General features: G+C 45.5%; 1 protein-coding gene across 1 annotated transcript in view; it reads right to left on the reverse strand.

Annotated features, from left to right (window-relative positions):
* Nucleotides 1–3,815: 3,815 nt before the first annotated feature.
* The window catches only part of CSNK2A2 (casein kinase 2 alpha 2), a 37,176-nt gene continuing 23,015 nt past the window's right edge, over nt 3,816–17,976 (reverse strand). Inside the window, exons 6-12 of the mRNA XM_034639029.1 lie at nt 17,389–17,448; nt 12,618–12,701; nt 11,706–11,816; nt 11,351–11,452; nt 10,742–10,842; nt 9,794–9,942; nt 3,816–8,105 (exon numbers count right to left, since the gene is read on the reverse strand). Coding sequence (XP_034494920.1) covers nt 8,029–8,105; nt 9,794–9,942; nt 10,742–10,842; nt 11,351–11,452; nt 11,706–11,816; nt 12,618–12,701; nt 17,389–17,448 — 684 coding nt within the window. The 3' untranslated portion in view covers nt 3,816–8,028. The remainder of the gene's footprint in view (nt 8,106–9,793; nt 9,943–10,741; nt 10,843–11,350; nt 11,453–11,705; nt 11,817–12,617; nt 12,702–17,388; nt 17,449–17,976) is intronic.

A 17,976-nucleotide genomic window follows, 5' to 3' on the forward strand; every position in this document is an offset into this window, starting at 1 on the left:
TGTGGGGGGGGCAGGGTGTGGGGGGGTGAGAGGCTTTCAGGATAGACTTTTAGGTAACATTTGAATTTTTTGCCGTGAGCATATTATTACTTTGGTAATTAGAAAAGTTAAATAAACATTACTTTAAACAGCCCAAACACAAGCAGGAACATTGAAAAGACGTGAATTGGTGTTCTGGATTTCCAAGCATGTTGTGAATGAGCTTTATAGACTGTTTTTGGCTAAGCAGGTCCCTTGTCCCCTTCTCTCAAGGTCAAAAAAGCCTAGGCAAAAACTCCTCCTTTCCCTTCATTACACAAACTCTCTCCCACCCAACAGTATATCATCCACAAAAAAGAAATGTATCTGATATGCTTGAGAGGTTTCTGTAAAACGAGACTTTCCCACAGGGAAGTTAAAGAGCACCTTGGTTGAGAAGATAAATGGGGAGCTAGCATTCAAGTTCTGCATGGCATCTAAGAATTCCCAGGTCGACCAACGACATCTACTCTGAAGAGGCCCTTCTCATCTGGGAAGGCTCTCAAGTGCTGGCAGGTCAACACGGAGGTAATGTGCCATGCAGATAAGCACCATGTCTATACGAGCCGCGGGGTTGTGCTCGTTATAATGAGGTATTGAGAAGCCGTCCCCCAGAGACTTGGGAGACCACGAGAAATCTGCAGAGCCTTGAGTCAAAAGGGCCGCGCGAGAGCACCTGCTTGAGAAAACCAGGCCAGCGATGGTGCTGGGAAGTCCCAAGTCCATCTGCTCGGTGTCCTGTTGGCCTTACAGAGTCTGCTGGCAGTGGGCCTGAGGGCCCTCCTCGCTGCTGTCCGGGGGCAGGCACTGTCTCGGGCTCCCACACCTGTGGAACTGCTTGGATACGACAGAGGCTGCTCCAAGGGACACTGTGATGCCGTGGTGACCCCGAGGGGCCTCTTTGCTTTCCCCCCACAACTGCTTCAGAAACTGTGAGTGTCCACACCTGGGTTCCCACAGTCACCTGTTCAGGACAAGCAGCAAAGACAGAAGAAGGAATGTTGTGGGACCAAGTGGCTTTTGTGGGGAACTACAGGCACCCCTGAGCCGTGTGGGCATCAGGGTCTGCCCGGCGCGCCTGCTCTCTACAGGCTGTGGGAGGACGCGGGCCACAGCCAGAAGCAAAGCTGGGCGGCCACCACGTTATGGCTGCTTTCACCTCCCTGCGGCACAGCTGTCCTGCAAGGGCAGGCTTAAGGAAGCCAGGGAAAGCTCATTTGTCAAATGGGTTTCGTTTTCACTTAACAAATATAACCGGTGCTTCCATCGCACCCTCTCTCACAGCTGAGCGGGCCACTTTTCCTTCCAGCTCATGAGAGCTTCCGAATGCCATGAGAAACGGCCCTTGGATCTGGACCTGAGACTCCTGACCCCCTCCCTGCTGCACGACAGCAGACTCAACCAGCCTCCAAGGTAAGATGCTTTTCCAGAAGGGGCCACGGGGGAGTGGGGCGGGATAAGGTGGAATGAACTATGGAGACACCAGCAATAGAAAAGTAAAGAAGGGGCTAAGTCATCTTCCAGAGGTCACTAGAGATGACATTTGTCTACTGGGTTAGAAGGGTCAAGGCAAAACATGGCTCTCCTGGCTTGCCCAGTTTACTGGAGTCACCTGCGGTTTGCCCCATTCCCAGTAGTTCGTGATACCTGTTCGACTTCTCATCTCTGGTCAAAAGCGTCCTTCAAACCGGCCCTCCTCACCTCTGGGACTCCCCCTGCTTTCCTCTGGCTAGAACCTGGCACGAATGCTCTTCTATTTCACTCAGTCCTCTGTGGCCACAGGTCTCGGTTAATGGCCCCTTCCACACTGAAAACTCTCCATACATTTCTTTTAAAACCTTTTATTCAATAATATATACTTTTAAAATTATAATATGTAACTGCCCATCATGCCATAGATTACCCCCGTGCCCCCACTGTGGAGTCTGTGGTCGTCTAGTTAATGTGGTCTGCTGGAAAAACAGGTGGCCACAGGCCGAGTCAAGGGGGCGCAGGGGAGCAACAGTACCCAACAACCATTTTGCATACCCTTCACATTTCCCATGCTTTCTGGGTCAGGAGGAAGTCAACAGGAAGCCAAAGGCGTGTGAACCTTTTACATTCAGAAGTGAGGTTTGATATACGGTGGTGGGCTGCCCTTCAGTTGGTCTGGTTCGTGCTGGCCAAACCTGCCACCATTTTGTGTCTGCTCACGGAACGTGATCTCTCTACACACGTTAAGACGTTTGATTTGGTTCTTGTTCTGCTTATGGAAAAGTGGGAGGAACCGCAACAGACCTGGGGAAAGAGATGGGAGGAGGGGAAAGACGGCATTAATCAATCTGACCCAGAGTGAGGACAGGCCTTCACTTGCCTGCGGCTTCCTTCTCTGGAAGAGTGCTAGGAAAAGTGTGCAAGCTGGACGTTCCCATGCCACTTTGTGGAAAACCTAGTAAGAGCTAACTTTATGGTCTCAGGTTTCAAGCAATACCCTCTTCCTTCCTCTTGAAATCGCGACTCACAGAGGTGGTCTTAGGCGCGGCCTTCTGGGAGAGCAAGGGAAAAGCTCCGGACATCGCGTGTGTTCCCCAGGCCTCCTCCCCACCTCTTGGGTCCAGAACACGGATTTAGAAGCACCGAAGTCTCTTGACCATTCTGTGCCAGCTGAGCCACAAGCTCAGCAGCCCAACTCCAGATCCCCATCAGCCCTGACCCAATTTACCTAAGAGGACATCTCGGGACTAATAATCAGATGACTGTATTTACGCCGGGAAAGCGCCGAGTCCACTAATAAACAGAGAGCAAAAAGGGAGCTCAAATATTTTTAACTCTCCCCTGGGAGCAGCAGTGTGGCATGGCCTGAAAACCCCATTTCTCCTTCCATGTCCAGCACAGTGAAGTGGGCGCTGAGACACCAGCAGTGGAATTCTAGAAGCAGTGTCTCAGAGATCAGCGCTATAGCAAGGAGAGAAGGGACTACGCCCCTGGGAGGCGGTCACAGAAACATCCTTTCATGAAAACTTTCCCTGGGTCAAGGAAGGGTCCTGAACAAAGGCCACATGGCGTGAAGGTTAAGAAAGAAAGGACTATTTGCCTTTAAGCACTTCAGCAACTGATTTCCAAGCATCCAGCGCCACAGAGGGATCCGTCAGTGAGAAGCACACTAATTAAAGACACCACCATCTGCCAAAGGCGGACACACAATAGCACGTGCCTGCTTGTGATGCAAGGAACGGGGGCAGGGAGAGGTGTTCATCACCACAGAGAGCGCTGGCACAGAGGTGAAAGGTGGGCACTGAAATGGGCCAACCCCAGAAGCAGGTGCCCAGGGGGGAAGCAGGTACCAAGGAACTGCACATGCCCCACGGGGACACCACTCTGACCCCACACGAAGGTGGGGATTCACTGCAACCCTCTTACACACATCTTTACAGTTCAAGGTGTACCCCGCCTCTCCCCCAAGACACAGGAAATACAAGCTTAAGGTCCCCATAGCAGTAGCTGGTCTCCCGCTTGGGAAGCTGGTGGTTATCAACATTTTTATTTAGGAAAACAGGACTGAACATGGCATTTGTCTTTCCTCTAAGGGCAGCAGCGCACCAGTCATACATCAGTCATCCAGTGATACAAAGAAGTGGCCAAGTGTGTCGGAAGTGGTCACTTGGAAAGGATCACAACCCAGGCAGTGGTGTTTTTCTGCAAACAGAAGGAAATAGTTGGCTCCACGGGTCTTGAAGATTTATCCAAGCTTTCCATGGGGTGTCAAGATTTCTGTCCCAACCTCTTAGTTACCATTTACAGCAAGAAAAGCCAGCAAGTGCAAAACTGTTAATTTATTGATTCAATGAAAGGTTTTTTTTTTTGAACAATCCCCAATACATGCAGTTCAGGGTTAAGTATCACATTTGTAGCACATTGTTGAGTCTCTACACAGAAGTACTCATCTCATCAGCTGTATAACCCATCACATCGCTTTCCCCAGCCTCCACGGCACCTGCTTGTAGTCGTTTCCATGAACACATCCATATAGCTCAAAAGTATATGTCACTACTGGTTTTCTTGGCCAGATGTTTCACCGCCACCTCCCCTCCCCCACTCCCACCCTGGGGTTAGTTTTTTAAAAGCAGGACATTATGCCATCTTAGATTGATTAAGCTCGCTGACAAACTGGCTTCTCGTGTGCTCCTGTGGACCCTGCTTTTGCTTTTGGAAGGGCTTAGATTTCAATGACCTTCACTCTGCTCCGTTATTATCTACCCCTATTTATTTGTAGGAGGGAAGTTCGCTTTCTCCTGGGGGTGCTCATGCAGTAACATAGGTTTCTAAACAAATTGTGTGGTCTGAACTGGCATTATGGGAAACGGCTAAGTGGGCTCTCTTAGAACCATTTCAATGCATATATAAAAATTCTTCCAATTGCTGCTTGTGTTCCCCAAGTCGTTTTGCTTCCATCCTTAATACAGCACCTGGGAGAACCTAAGTCATTTCCCTGAGTAGGTGTGGACCAAGACCCATGGCCGCCAGCTCTCTCTGGGACTCAGCACCTGCCTCAAAGGCACCACCCTCCAGTCCCGCTGGAACCACTCCAGGTGCCGTGCCCATCTCAGGACACAATTCCAGCTCATGAAGGTGGTGCCCCCTAACTCTCTCGAGAAGTCATGCTCCCTCCTAAGATTTATGCTTTGACTGTTTTTCTTATCGGTTCCCTTCCTTTGAACCACCTCCTGCCTGAGCCCCCAAGGCTTACAAGCTTTTCTGTCTTCCCCAGCCAAGCAGTCTGAGTCCCTCCCTTCTCTGCAAGGGAACACAGCAGCTTTGAGCCTGGTGAGCAGCGACGTGCTAGACAATGTCTGTTAGACCTGGCGCGGCGGCCAGGGTGTAAGCGCCTCAGAGAGCTGCCATCGGCACTGCTGTCATTGGTGGGAAGACCCAGGAATGCTTGGTCTGCACTGTCCACTTGGCTTCTCCCACCCGGTCCCCTCCCTCAGGGACGGGACAGGAGCAGGCAGCTGATGCGATCCAGGGGAGAGTGAACTGCAAGCAAGCTGCAGATGGAAAGATCACTTGGCATCTCCTCAGTTCTGCTCTCACCATGGGACTTGTCAGCTGAAGCCAAGCTGTGCACTTACGCTCTCTCGTGGCCCATCAGCCCTGACAGACCAATCGGTATTTGGCATAGGAACTTTTTGTTCTCACCATAACCAGGCCTATGTCATAGAACACAGGCAGGACCTGAGATGATAATGTAACACTACCCTGTTCCCCACATTTTTTGCTTTTCTTTAGGAAATAACTAAGTCCCTTTCATAGGCACTTTTGACTGGTTATAAGGTAACAAAGCAAACAAAATGGCTAATCAAAAATACTGAGATGAACTTCAGAAATAATCTGTTGGCCGAAAAGTATATTGGGTGGGTAAATACACCACAGCTGAGTCTAAGAGCAGACTCCCACTCATTCACACTCACACACACACACACACACTCTCTCTCTCTCTCTCATCTTCTTTCCCTGCCCCCGCCCCCCCTCCACTTTTGGAACTCTCCATGACCATCTCCTAACCCAGGTTAAGTACTCTGAAATCTCAGGGGAGCTAGGTACATCTGGACACAAAATGGCTCTGGAGATGGGTAAGAGAAAAGGTATGGACTGGACTCACTTCAGTCTGGGAAAGAACAACCTACAGTCAGCAGCCAGCCAGCTAGGTGTTAAGACCAGACTCAGAAAGAGGCGGGCATTTTAAACGCAGTCATGCTGTCTAAGGTAGGAGGAGAAGTGAAAGTACAGGCAGTGGAAAAGTAAACCATGCACAGAAAGAAGAATTATCCCTGTGTCAGAGCCGCAGTCACAGAGCCCCAGGATAGGCAGGTCAGCTGTGTCTGCACCAACTAAATCATGATCAACGGAGAGAGGCAGAAGTCCATCCATCAGCTGACTATCCTCCTGCAGATGCTTTCACTGCCTCTGGGAACCCAAGGGAAAGAACTGGGGTTACTACTTCACCAAGACCCTCCAGTGTGCTCCCTTTGCCTGGTCCGGGCAGGCAACTTAAAAAAAGGGGGGGGGGAGGGGGGAGAGAATGAGTGACAGAGGCGGCGATGAGAGGGAGAGGTAGGGGGCAAAAAAGACACACAGTGGCACATCTCCCTGATAATTACCAACAGTGTTGCCTAGAAGGGCACATCAGAAGGCTCCTGCGGCCTGACATACCAATACAGGACCAGCTGAGAGCTCATGCCTTGGCTTTGATTTTCAGGTAGAACAAATGTATACATCAATATACAGAATGTGCAATATAGGCAGGTAGTATTGGTATGAGAATCTTAACTGAATGGATTTTCTGGCTTTGGGGTCTTATTTTTAGTTTTCAATCTGTAAGCGCAACTCTAGTAAGAGTTTTATTTGCATTTTAAATTCCCACCGACCAAACGACAAAAATACAATCTACATTTAGAGATAGGACCTGCTACCAATACCAATATGATTTTATTGGAATATGGAATGTAAACAGATGTTTTCAAACAAACAATCTAACCTTATAAAAATGTATGGCATTATTAAATAGTTAATAAAGAAATCCTAAGGTCTGATGTGGGTAGATGCCTTGAGCTCTAGCCTAGTTGTAAAGTCCCCACAGCTGTGGCATGGCTCTGCAGCTGGGGGAGGGGACTGCTTGCAAACCAGTCCCCAAAATGAAATCAGCTTGACTGTTTACTTCTTAAAGTAGAATCTAGCTTCCTTTGCTAACATGAAGGCTGGCACAATGGATCCCAAGCTTTAATAGTGGCTCCAGGAGCTCCAACTAACCCCCCAGGCTCCTTGTATGATGCTCTGCTCAGTCGTTGGGGAACAGGCTGGCCCTGCACACAACATCCCAGTCCCTGCACGTGAGGAGGACGGCCCTGCCATCATGTTCACATATGACCTCTCGGAGCTTCAAGATGCAGCTTACCCTGATTACAGAGGGAAATTGCTTCTCGTGGGGATAAAGAGGCAAAAAGGGTGCTGGTGGCGGGGGGAGTACATTTTTCTCACCCAGTAGGTCTTTTCTAAATACATTCTAATAGGATGCTTCCTCTCATTCCCCAACCTGCCTGAAGACCGACTTTCCAGCTTCCGTTATGGTTGTGACCAAAAAGTGTCTGTTTCAGACAGGTGCATGAAAACAGGCACACACACTGGGATGTATGTGCTGGGAAATGGTGAGGTTTTCCTTACAAGGCTGCAAAAGGAAAAAAAAGGCTACACGGAAAAAATAGCAACAAGATTTTATGGTTAGGCAAATCAACAAAGGTTACAGTGAGCTCCAAGTTATGCACTTCGCATCAAACTTTTGAAGAGACAGATGGACCTGTTCACGGCATCACAAGGTCTCAAGTGATGCCTGCTGACGGCAAAGGGGCCTCTTGTGAATGACTGCAGTTTGCTCCCAAATGAATACACTTAGAAGAAAACTGCAAGGATGAGGTACATTTCCTAGAGAGCTCGTGTCATAAAAAAATACATAAAACATGACTTTGTAAAAGAGCTTAAAAAAAAAAATACTGTCACTGTTTTAATATCTCCTTTTCGTAAATGAGGCTGGTGTGTCAGTACAGACTGCTGACGTTTTGCTAAAACTTGAGCCTGAATCTCACCAAAGGAAACCCAGACCACAGTGGAATAGATAGGAAGTCAGATATTCAGAGCTTGTTGACTGAACGGGTTAATTCAACAGTGGTCTCCTGTTAAATAAAAGTAAATGGACAACAACTCAGAGTCTCTCCTCTCCCATGCATTCCAAAGGGAGCGTTCCCTCAGATCCTGAACTATGTGCATCGTCACGCTGCCACAATGGCAGCTCCCTGTAGACTAGTACTGGGGGATTTCTTTCTTTTTGACAGACAGTTAGGTCTTTACTCTTCTTTGCATTTAGAAGGAATGACTAGAATTTCTTTTTATCACATTGTAGTTTTCCTTCAAGATTTGTGTTTGGTTGGTTGGTTTTATTGGCAAGCATCAATGCCGCATTACCCGTCGCCTTCCAAGTCTTCACCGGGCTGCCGTGAGGCCACTGGAAAGCACAGCATTGTCTGCAGAAGGCTGGGACTGCTCCTTCACTACGGGGTCTGCAAAAAAACAGGATGGAAGTCAGCCCAATCTGGGCTGGAATGTGTGGGAGACACCATCATGACAAACCCCCTTCCACAGTGGGGTAGGGAGAGACAGACAGACAGGAAAGCCAGGGTCAGAAGGACAAAAGAAATTACAGAACTAAGGTTAGAGAAAAATCAGACACTGAAAAATAATCAGGGGAATTTGCTCTTCTAGTCGACTCTTTCACTTCCCTCAGAGGGCAAGTTCAACTACGGAGACTCCTGGAAAAGAGAGGCCCATGAACACTGACTTCCCACTGTTCAAAATCACTACTAATCTTCTTATGTGTTATTTTCCTTGAATACTAATGTCAGATCCAACCCCCAATTTCTTCAAATCATGTGCAGTAATGAGCACTTGGGAGCAAAGGAATGAAAAGAGCCATTAGAAGACCTATCAATTTTAAGCAACAGTCATTTGAAACACATTTTTTTTTTTACAGCAGATATGTATTCAGAAAAGTAGACGGATCATGAATTACATATTACAAACATCAGAATTCTTAATTGGATCTAACTCAAGGGTGAAAATAGCTTCCTGTGCCAGAAATTGGAAAGAGGACTCCTGAGTTGCGCTTGTCTGAGGTTTAGAAGAACAAAGGTTAAAACCTTTCCAATTTGTTGTCTACTAATACTTATGGGCCAGCAGGTTCAAGATTTGTATTATTCAAGTAAGATTTGCTTACTCTCCAGAGGAGAAGAAAAGAAAGGAAGATAGTGTACTAGCCAAGCCAATAGACAGGCTGAAGGTTTTCTTCTTGATTCAGAGAATGAGCTGAGATGGGTCCCATAACCTTTATCCCCAGTCTCCTCTGTGCCTGGACTAAATCATCTCACGTTGCCAGCAATTAAGGGGAAAGTTTATCTGAGACACACTTTATTGGGGGAGGCGGAGTTTGTACAGATGCCGACAATAAACCACCATAGGCACCGAATATATACACACACTTTGAAGGGAGACCTAAACATTCTTCAACTGAGGTAGGATTTTAGTGAGGTCTTTCCACACCTGCTTTCCTTTCCTCAAATTCCTTTTATTTATTTAACTCATTTCCTTCTTTAAAAATATACTACATGGGGCACCTGGGTGGCACAGCGGTTGGGCGTTTGCCTTCGGCTCAGGGCGTGATCCCGGCGTTATGGGATCGAGCCCCACATCAGGCTCCTCAGCTATGAGCCTGCTTCTCTCTCCCACTCCCCCTGCTTGTGTTCCCTCTCTCGCTGGCTGTCCCTCTCTCTGTCAAATAAATAAATAAATAAAATCTTTAAAAAAAAAATAAAATAAAAATAAAAATAAAAATATACTACAGTCACCTTATTACTTTTAACTAACTACTTGTTTTTCGAGGGCAAAATATCTTTGATTAGGTTTCCACACAGACGTAGATATCTGAAAACAATGTTTAGGTACTTGTGATCTATCAACTCAGGACTAAGGGAAATGGTCCACAGACCACAGTCAGGGAGAGCTACAGGAGTGGACAAGCAAACACCCCTGCAGGTCCAGACACGGAACTGCAAAGCCGTCTCAACAGTCTAGAACTAATGAGGCCAAATTCCAAGGACGATTCAATCCAAATACCTAGAATTCTCTTCACTGGCCTCAAAGATAAAGAACAGAAGAATTTTTTCTTTAATAAATTACACCCCTGGGGACTCACAGAAGTACGGGTGCTCCATGGCCTCTTTGGCAGTCAGTCTCTGTTGATGGTCATATCGCAGAAGTTTGTCCAGAAGATCTAGGGCCTCGGGGCTGACGAGGTGTCTGTTCTCACTATGGATAAAGTTTTCCCAGCGTTTCCGTGAATGTCTGAGAAGGAAAGGCAAGCGTTAGTACTGAGATACTATTCAACAAGAATCCTGATGTTACTAGGGCTAAAGGCAACAAAAGGCACTGATTTCAAGCTCGTTAAATCTCCTCCTCACTGGTATCTGCCCCACCCCACACGGGGACACCCGCAGCATCCTGAAACAAAAACGGTGCTCTCTGATACGTAAAAGGAGCTAAAACTCCTATATCTGATTTAGAATTTGCGGCACCTTCCTAGATCATTTCTTATGCCTCAGGCTTTTAGTCCATTCTGGTGAGGCAAAGAGGTGACGGAGTTATTTTTGTCACTCAGCAGAAATATTTAGAGCTAGCCTCAGAAACACAGAGGCCCCATAAAACACTGTTTGAAAACTGTCAATGCATTTTCTTTTCAACACTATTGCACTGTACCTGCAAATATGCTTTAAAGTTTGCTGCCCTGGAGAAAATCCATTACACAGAACAAGAAAAAACTATAAATCTCTTACTCAAAGAAGAATCACAGCTTTCTAAGATTTTCCATTAAAAGAAGCATATGCTGTACCAGAAAGCTTTTTTCTGTAATAGGATTTTGTCTTCCATTTTCTACTGACTGACAGGTTACCTCTTAGAGAAGTACAATGAGCAGAAGACACATGTAAACAATGCCCAAATACCTCAAAGCAAGTTAAAAAAAAAATACGGAGAAAAAAAAAAGGTTTCAATTTTGCTATGATTAGCAAGTGATCTTGGTGAACATTCCCACTTCTGAAATGGCGTAAGTTAAAACCCTCGTTCTCTCTCCCTCTCTCTTACTTACTGTCCCAGGATATCGTTGAAGTGCGGATCTAGGTCTATGTGATACTTCTTCAGATACCCATACAGCTCATCTGTACCCAGAACCTTGGCAATGCGAACAAGCTGAAACACAAAACAAACTGACCAAATCACTGAGCACAGAGCTCACTGCAAGACTGTGCACCCTTCCACATTACTGCGTCCCCAGGGACCAGATGCAGGCTAGAGCCTGGGGCCGACAGGCAGCAGACCCCAGGACACGATGTTCGCACAAAACAAATTTCCAATCTGCCTTTAAAACGGTAACAACTTACGACAATAATCTTCCAGAAGCTGACAATTACGGGGGCATCGCAATCTAATGCCTGCAGTCTGGTTCTGTTAGACAAGGACTGCCTGACTTCTTCACAGACTCACTCTGGAAGTTGGGCATAAGAAAGCTTTATCTGTCTCTACGTTTGGGGACCTGGTAACCATAGACAAAATGTCATGAAAGTCTTTACCCTGAAGAAAAACTTCTGTGCAGTCATCGAGTGATATTTAGTGGCTCGAGGATAGCATCCCTGTCATGGGACTCCACTTCCTTGCCCTATGTCCCCACACGGGGAAGAGCCAGTCAGTGTTTGCTCACCTGGTCATAGTTGTCCTGTCCGTGAAAGAAGGGCTCCTTTCGAAAGATCATGCTTGCTAACATACAGCCCAAACTCCACATGTCCAAGCTGTAATCATACATCTGGGGAAATAAGGTCAGCCTGTCAGTGAAGGGTGTTACAAATGCGTTTCTGTGATCTGGATTTCTAGTCTTCAGTTGACCTTTGCACATATTTTAGAATTCAAAGGAAAAAAAAAGTCACTGAGAAAAATCTGAAATTATCGCTCTGAGCTGGGGTTTTGAATGTATCCAAATTGACTGACTAAACAGCAAATGAGGAGAAGCCCTAAGGAAACATACAAAGAAGGCGGAGGTGCTTGGCTAAGAGTTTTACCTGATAGTCCACGAGGAGCTCCGGGCCCTTGAAGTACCTTGAGGCTACACGGACATTGTACTCCTGAGCAGGATGGTAGAACTCTGCCAGACCCCAGTCTATCAGTCGCAGCTACAAACATGACAGAAATCGAACACGTAAAGGAGTGTTTCTAGACGCCCGTGCCTTAGAACAAGGCCACATCACATTAGCTAACAATTACATGGGCCACAAAAAATGTTAGCAAGTGCACTGGCAAAAACTACTCTTTCAGCAACTGTGGAGGAGGTCACTTCTAGAGCAGAGCCCTCAGAATCTTATTTGCGTTTTCTTTTTTAAAATTTAAATGATCCTGGCTTATCATTCTCTTCAGATCAATCAAGCTTAAGCTTTTTACTCTGCGTCCGTACCCCTGGCATGTGGAACACACTCCCCCATCATTAACAGCTTCCATTACAAGCTCTAGCCACACTGAGGGGGTTGGGCATGCAGGCCCCAGTCCAGGACTGAAGCACTGCTCCAGCTTTTCATTCACCTCCTAGTAGCTGATGCGTTTACTCACCAACCAGGACAACCAGGACTGGATAGCAAAAATACGAGGGACCCAAGTGTACTTTTAAGGCCAGGCAGATTGATTGTCTGAGGGCCATTAGAAGAAGCAGAAACCATCAGCTAGAGTTTCTTTGTGAGGCCCTCTGGAAAACCACGACCAGAATAAACAAGGGACTACAGTGAGGCTCGGCTGTCTACTTTCCTTGTGTACCATGCTTCTGCAAAGAAGAAAGCAACACCGGAGACTGAAGAGGTAACATTAACACAAGTCTGCCAAAGAAAGTAGTACGGGTCTGCAGTACCACCTAGGTACTGGCCAGCGCTGTGGTCTGCCCTAGGCCTTCCACAGAAAGCCTTGTTGCTGCCTGGCTGCAATGGTACCTTTTTCTGTTGGTGATCTATCATGACATTGTGAGGTTTCACATCCCTGTGCATGATTCCCTTGCTGTGGCAGTAATCCAGAGCCTATTAGATAAGAAAGCACAGAGAAAAGTAAGCAAACCGTCTACCAACCCCCAATGCAAGCATATTATTATTTGTGACAGCTTGACTTGGATAGTCTCCCAAGGGGCAGCTTCCTGTCTGTAACAGAGGAGAAGAGACGTGCTTCAGAAGGAACCCCTTGCTCTCTGTGCACACTATGCTGGCTGGTGGGAAGGGGGCTATGTTAGGGAGGGGATATGGACACTCTTCCTACTGAGGTGTTAAGTAGGTTACACTTCACCAGCCACCTAGATTTAGAAATCCTACATTAATCTATTGGTCTAACTCGATGGGTTTAAAACCAGATCTGGGAAACTCGCTGGAGTCCCCTCTCATAGTGGTTCAAATGGCACGCAAGAGTCACCGTGGGGATGAAGAATGACATCCCAACATGTTGTTCAACGTGGCTTGTCTTTAAGCCCAATGCCCCCCCACCCCACCATGGACTTTGGAGATTACCAAGTATTCTAGTATTAGTATTCTCTTTTAAAAACAACCCCTGAACGAGTTTAAGAATTCAATTTTTACTCTAAGGGAAGATATTGCTTCCTACAAGATAGATGATATACAGAATAAGATTTTAAGCATATAAGTCAGTGATTTCTTTTAGCACATTCAGAGTTGTGTGACCAGCACCACAGTCCAGTCTTGGAACTTGCCACCATCCTAAGAATTCCCCTTTAGCTTGCCTGTGATCAGTCTCCATTCCCCTTTGCTCCCTACCTCAGCCATAGCCACAAATCTGCTGTTACTACCGATCTGCGTTTTCTGGGCATTCATAAAGTGAAACAATATAATATACAGTACTGTCTTCTTTCCCTCAGCATAATGTTGCCGAGACTCAGCTTGTTCCTTCTTTCTTCCTGAGTAGTACTCCACTGCACAGCTGTACTAGCTGACGGACATCTGGGGATTTCTAATTTGGGGCTATTATGAATAATACTGCTTATAAATATCTGTGTACAGGTCTCTGAGAGGACACAGGCTTTCATTTCTCTCACGCAGACTCCAGAGGGTTGAAGTGCTGAGCTGTTGGCTAGTTTACATCACCCTTTTTAAGAGTCTGCCTTATTGTTTTCCAAAGTGCCTGCTCCATTTTACATGCCCAGGAGTCACATATGAAGGTTCCAGTTTCGCCACATCTTGTCACTAGCTCTTCCTTGGGATTATCTCCGTTCTGGTGGGTCTGAAGTGGGACCTCACTGTGGATTTGAATTGTATTTCCTTACTGGGTGATCAAGTTGACATCCTGTATCTTCTCTGGACAAGCACTGATTCAAACCTTTTTTTTTTTTTTTTTAAATTCTTAGCCATTTTTATCTTTCACCATTTTTTCCTTTGGGTATTTGCTTCTAATTCTCCCTTTTTGAACACAGTAACTATTAACATACATTTCAAATTAGGCTCTCTGGCTTGCCTTCAAAAGCACTGCAGCCTACCTGAGTGCCATGATTTCCTCCTTAGGTAATAATCACAGCAACCGTCATCTTGTGCTTCCTACTATGTGCTTGGCACTGAGTGCTTCTAGGGGAGTTTTCCACAGGAAAAAATTAGGGTTTTTCCACCTTGGCACTGCTGACATTTTGGACCAGATAATTCTTTGTTGTGGGGAACTGAAGGATGTTTAATAGAATCCCTGGCCTCTTCCCACCAGATGCCAATAGCACTCTTCCCAATTGTGACAACCAAAAATGGTTCCAGATTTTGCCAAACTGACCTGGTTGAGAACCACTGGACTAGGTCAGAGAATGATCCCTAGGATCAGCATTCCAGGAATAAACAAATTTTGCTTTCCCCAGACACAAAAGAGTAGACAGTGTATGATGCTTTATATATGAAGGTTTAAAAAAACAGCCAAAACTAAACTATGGTGGTAGGAGTGAGAATAGTATCTTCAGAAAAGGAGATCCTGAAGAGAAGGGGCATATGAGAGCCTTCTGGGGTATTCATAATATTCTCTACCAGCCCTGTCCAGCAGAACTTTCTGCAATGACAGGAATATTCTAGATCTGCACTGTCTAATATGGTAGGTACTAGTCACATGAGGCCATTGAAATGTGGCTACTGTGATTAAGGAAAGGAATTTTAAATTTTAATTAAAATTTACATAGCTACCTGTGGTCAACAGCTACTGTATTGGGCAGCATAGTACTATATAGATCTGGGTGAAGGTTTCACTTACGTAAAACCCCAAAAATCTGTACACTTAACATTTATTCATTTATGCAAGTTCTACTTCAATTTAATTTTTCTCTTTATTTTGTTTCACAACAAGAGGTGTAGCGAGATTCCACAATGGCTTTGTGGCAGTGTCTTATGAAACCAGAGCTCCTGAGGACAGACCTCCCCGGATCTGAATCAGGAGACCGCACTGTGTACTCAGCAACCACTCCACAGCCCTAGCCTCAGTTTCTTCTACATTTTCTGTGAAGCTGAAGATCTCCTCTTCTTCATTCCCACTTTGTCCCCCCAAAGAGAAAATGTAGCAAGTGTTGATTCTGTTATTTTGCCTAGTCTTTGCCCAAAGGAATGAACTAATTAGGACCATAATACCTGGGATGTGAGAAATACCTGAGGAGAGCAGAGGCTGAACAAGTACAGGAAGGGAATTAATTCTTTTGCCAAGTTCACTAGTCAGACATCCTGTGGAGTCGCTGACATGCTTTTAAATTCCTTGGGGGAGTTATTTCAGTTTCAAAATCTGGTATTATCTGACCATTAAGCATGAAAGATATTTTTCAAGCTTCATGTGGAGTTCTGTGCCTCATTAGCAGAAAGCATGCCCTTACTGTCTGCCACTGCCTACAGAAAGCAGAAGGGATATCAGACACATGGTACCATCTGAATGACCAGCCCGTGAAGACCTGCGTCATCGGGATGTCTTTACCTGACCTAAGCACAACTGTGCTACGTTACAAATCTTCATCTTTGGTGTGCTAAGTGAAAACCACAAAACCTTAACACTTTACTTAAAAAAAAAAAAATCGATTGTGAGATTTGGATTGCAGTTCTCAGTGGGAGGATGCATGGGGTTCTCCGGAAAGCACCTCCAGGGAGCCTGATAGCTCGTAAGGCCACAACACTGCAAACCTCTTCCCCACGATGCCTTCAAATCTTGAGAACACGCAGAAAGGTGTGATAAACCAAGGTCTACCTTCACATGTTTCTGATCTTACTGACAAAAGAAAGACCCATTAGTTCTAAGAGTGGACCCTTAAATCCACCACCTTGGTACTAATGACAAGTGGTCTGTTATAAGCGCTTCTAAGAAAACACATTTACCTCACACAGCTAGTTCTTCAAACCCCCATTCCCTAAACCTTAGCCTTAATTAAACATGGGATTTTGTTCAAGTAACTGCTCACAATCCCATCAAAACTCCATCTTGGCAATTTTCTTCAATAATGCCAATAACTTAGTCATCTCTATCTTTCAGAGGTTCTTAAATTGAGATCCACACCCCCCATAAAACTTTATGTAATACTGTATATTTATACATGCATTTTGGGGGGGCTTTATACGTTCTCATTAGATTCTTAATGATCCATGACTCAAAACAAATTAGGAGCATTGGTCTATTACCATTTTACAAGCCATTTTTGGAATTCCTTATCTAAGTGTTTACCTAGACAAACTAAAAAAAGATCATTTCTCCATCAACCAGTAATGCTTCAAAATTTGTGTCTGGGAGATTACTAAATCTCCTAGAAGGACCACCCATCACCTCTCCCTGCGTGTCCAGGTCAGTCAAGGCTGCAGAGTGGGCTGGGAAGGGGATTATGAGTGATGGCGAGAGAAAGATGGCCACAAATGCCTGCCCTCCCAGTACGCATGTCCCTCCACACTGTGACATCAATGCTCTGCCCGTCAAAAGGTGAAGTCTATTTCCCCACACTTTGAATCTAGGTTTGGCCAGGATTTGCTTTGGCCAACAGGCATTAAGAGACAATGATACAAGCAGAGGCTTGAAAAGTACTTACACATCAAACTTTGCCCCCTCGTGCTGTTAGGAACCCTGAGGCCAACATGGGAAGAAGCAGCTTAGACTAACCCCCTGCAGAAGGAGCCTTCAGCTATTTCAGCTATCATCCCAGATACGTGAATGAGGCCATCCTAGACCAATGTGCCCCAGTCAAGTTGCCCCCGGCAAAAGGCTCAACCAGGAACCCACAGAATTAGAAGAAGTAATAAATAATTTTTAAAAAAATTGTTAAGTTCTGGGTGATGTGTTATGCAGTGAAAACTAACAGTATTAATTATGCAGCAAAAAGAAAATCCAAGGACCAATACAAGCTATGAAGAAGGAAGTTCTGATTTCTGGCATAATGTTCCTGATATCTCTTGACGCGGCCATCTTTCTCAGTTCCACTGAAAGTTTCTATGTAAAGATCCCATGACAGAGATCTCCATGTAAGTTAAAACAAAACCCCCCTGGGGTGCCTGGCTGGCTCAGTCAGTAGAGCCTGTGACTCCAGATCTCAGGGTCGTGATTTCAAGCCCCACGCTGGGTGTGGAGCCTACTTATAAATAATTAAAAGACAGAAATAAAAACCTCACTAAATTCTCTAAGAAGCAAGAAAGAGTCTGCCTGAGTTCTCTTCGTTCTCTCAAGAACTTCTCCTTCAACGAATATACCTGAAAAAGGTCACTGCTTATGAATGTCACTTACCTTAAGTAGCTCATACATATAAAACCGGATATCGAAGTCTGTCAGGATCTGGTAAAGTTGCTGAAACAGATTTCAGAAAAGAAAAAGTTACTTTAGTCTCATTGCCTCTTGTCATCCTAAACACTGGTCATCATTCTCTGTAAACTTACTGCTTAAGTCACTAAAGAACTCCAGGACTTTTTACCACCTGATCTGGAAAAAATGGCGACAAAGACCAAGGAGGAGGGTGTAATACTTCTTTCTTTGTTGGGGTCGGGGGAAGGAATTCCAAGGTAGAGAAACATTTAATTCAATGCAGATCTTTTAAAAACTTGTTCAATGCTCCATGATTTCAACACCCCAAATTACATTATTATGAGATGAAGTCCAAGTTGTCCAATCGTCCTCATATCCTTACTACCCTTCAAACAAACTAACCCCACTAGAGCAGCACAGTGTCCGTTAGAGAACAAAGTTCCGAGTGGAGAGCAGAACTTGAAGAACTTCATCGGCCCATGTGGTAAAAAGTGGCAACACAGCCCATCTGCTCATCAAAGAAACAGGAGGAAAGTGACAGCTCTAGCCCTTAGAGATGGTAAGAGACTTAAC

Source organism: Ailuropoda melanoleuca, chromosome 12 (assembly GCF_002007445.2).
Source record: "Ailuropoda melanoleuca isolate Jingjing chromosome 12, ASM200744v2, whole genome shotgun sequence".
In the NCBI taxonomy this organism is placed as follows: Eukaryota; Metazoa; Chordata; class Mammalia; order Carnivora; family Ursidae; genus Ailuropoda; species Ailuropoda melanoleuca.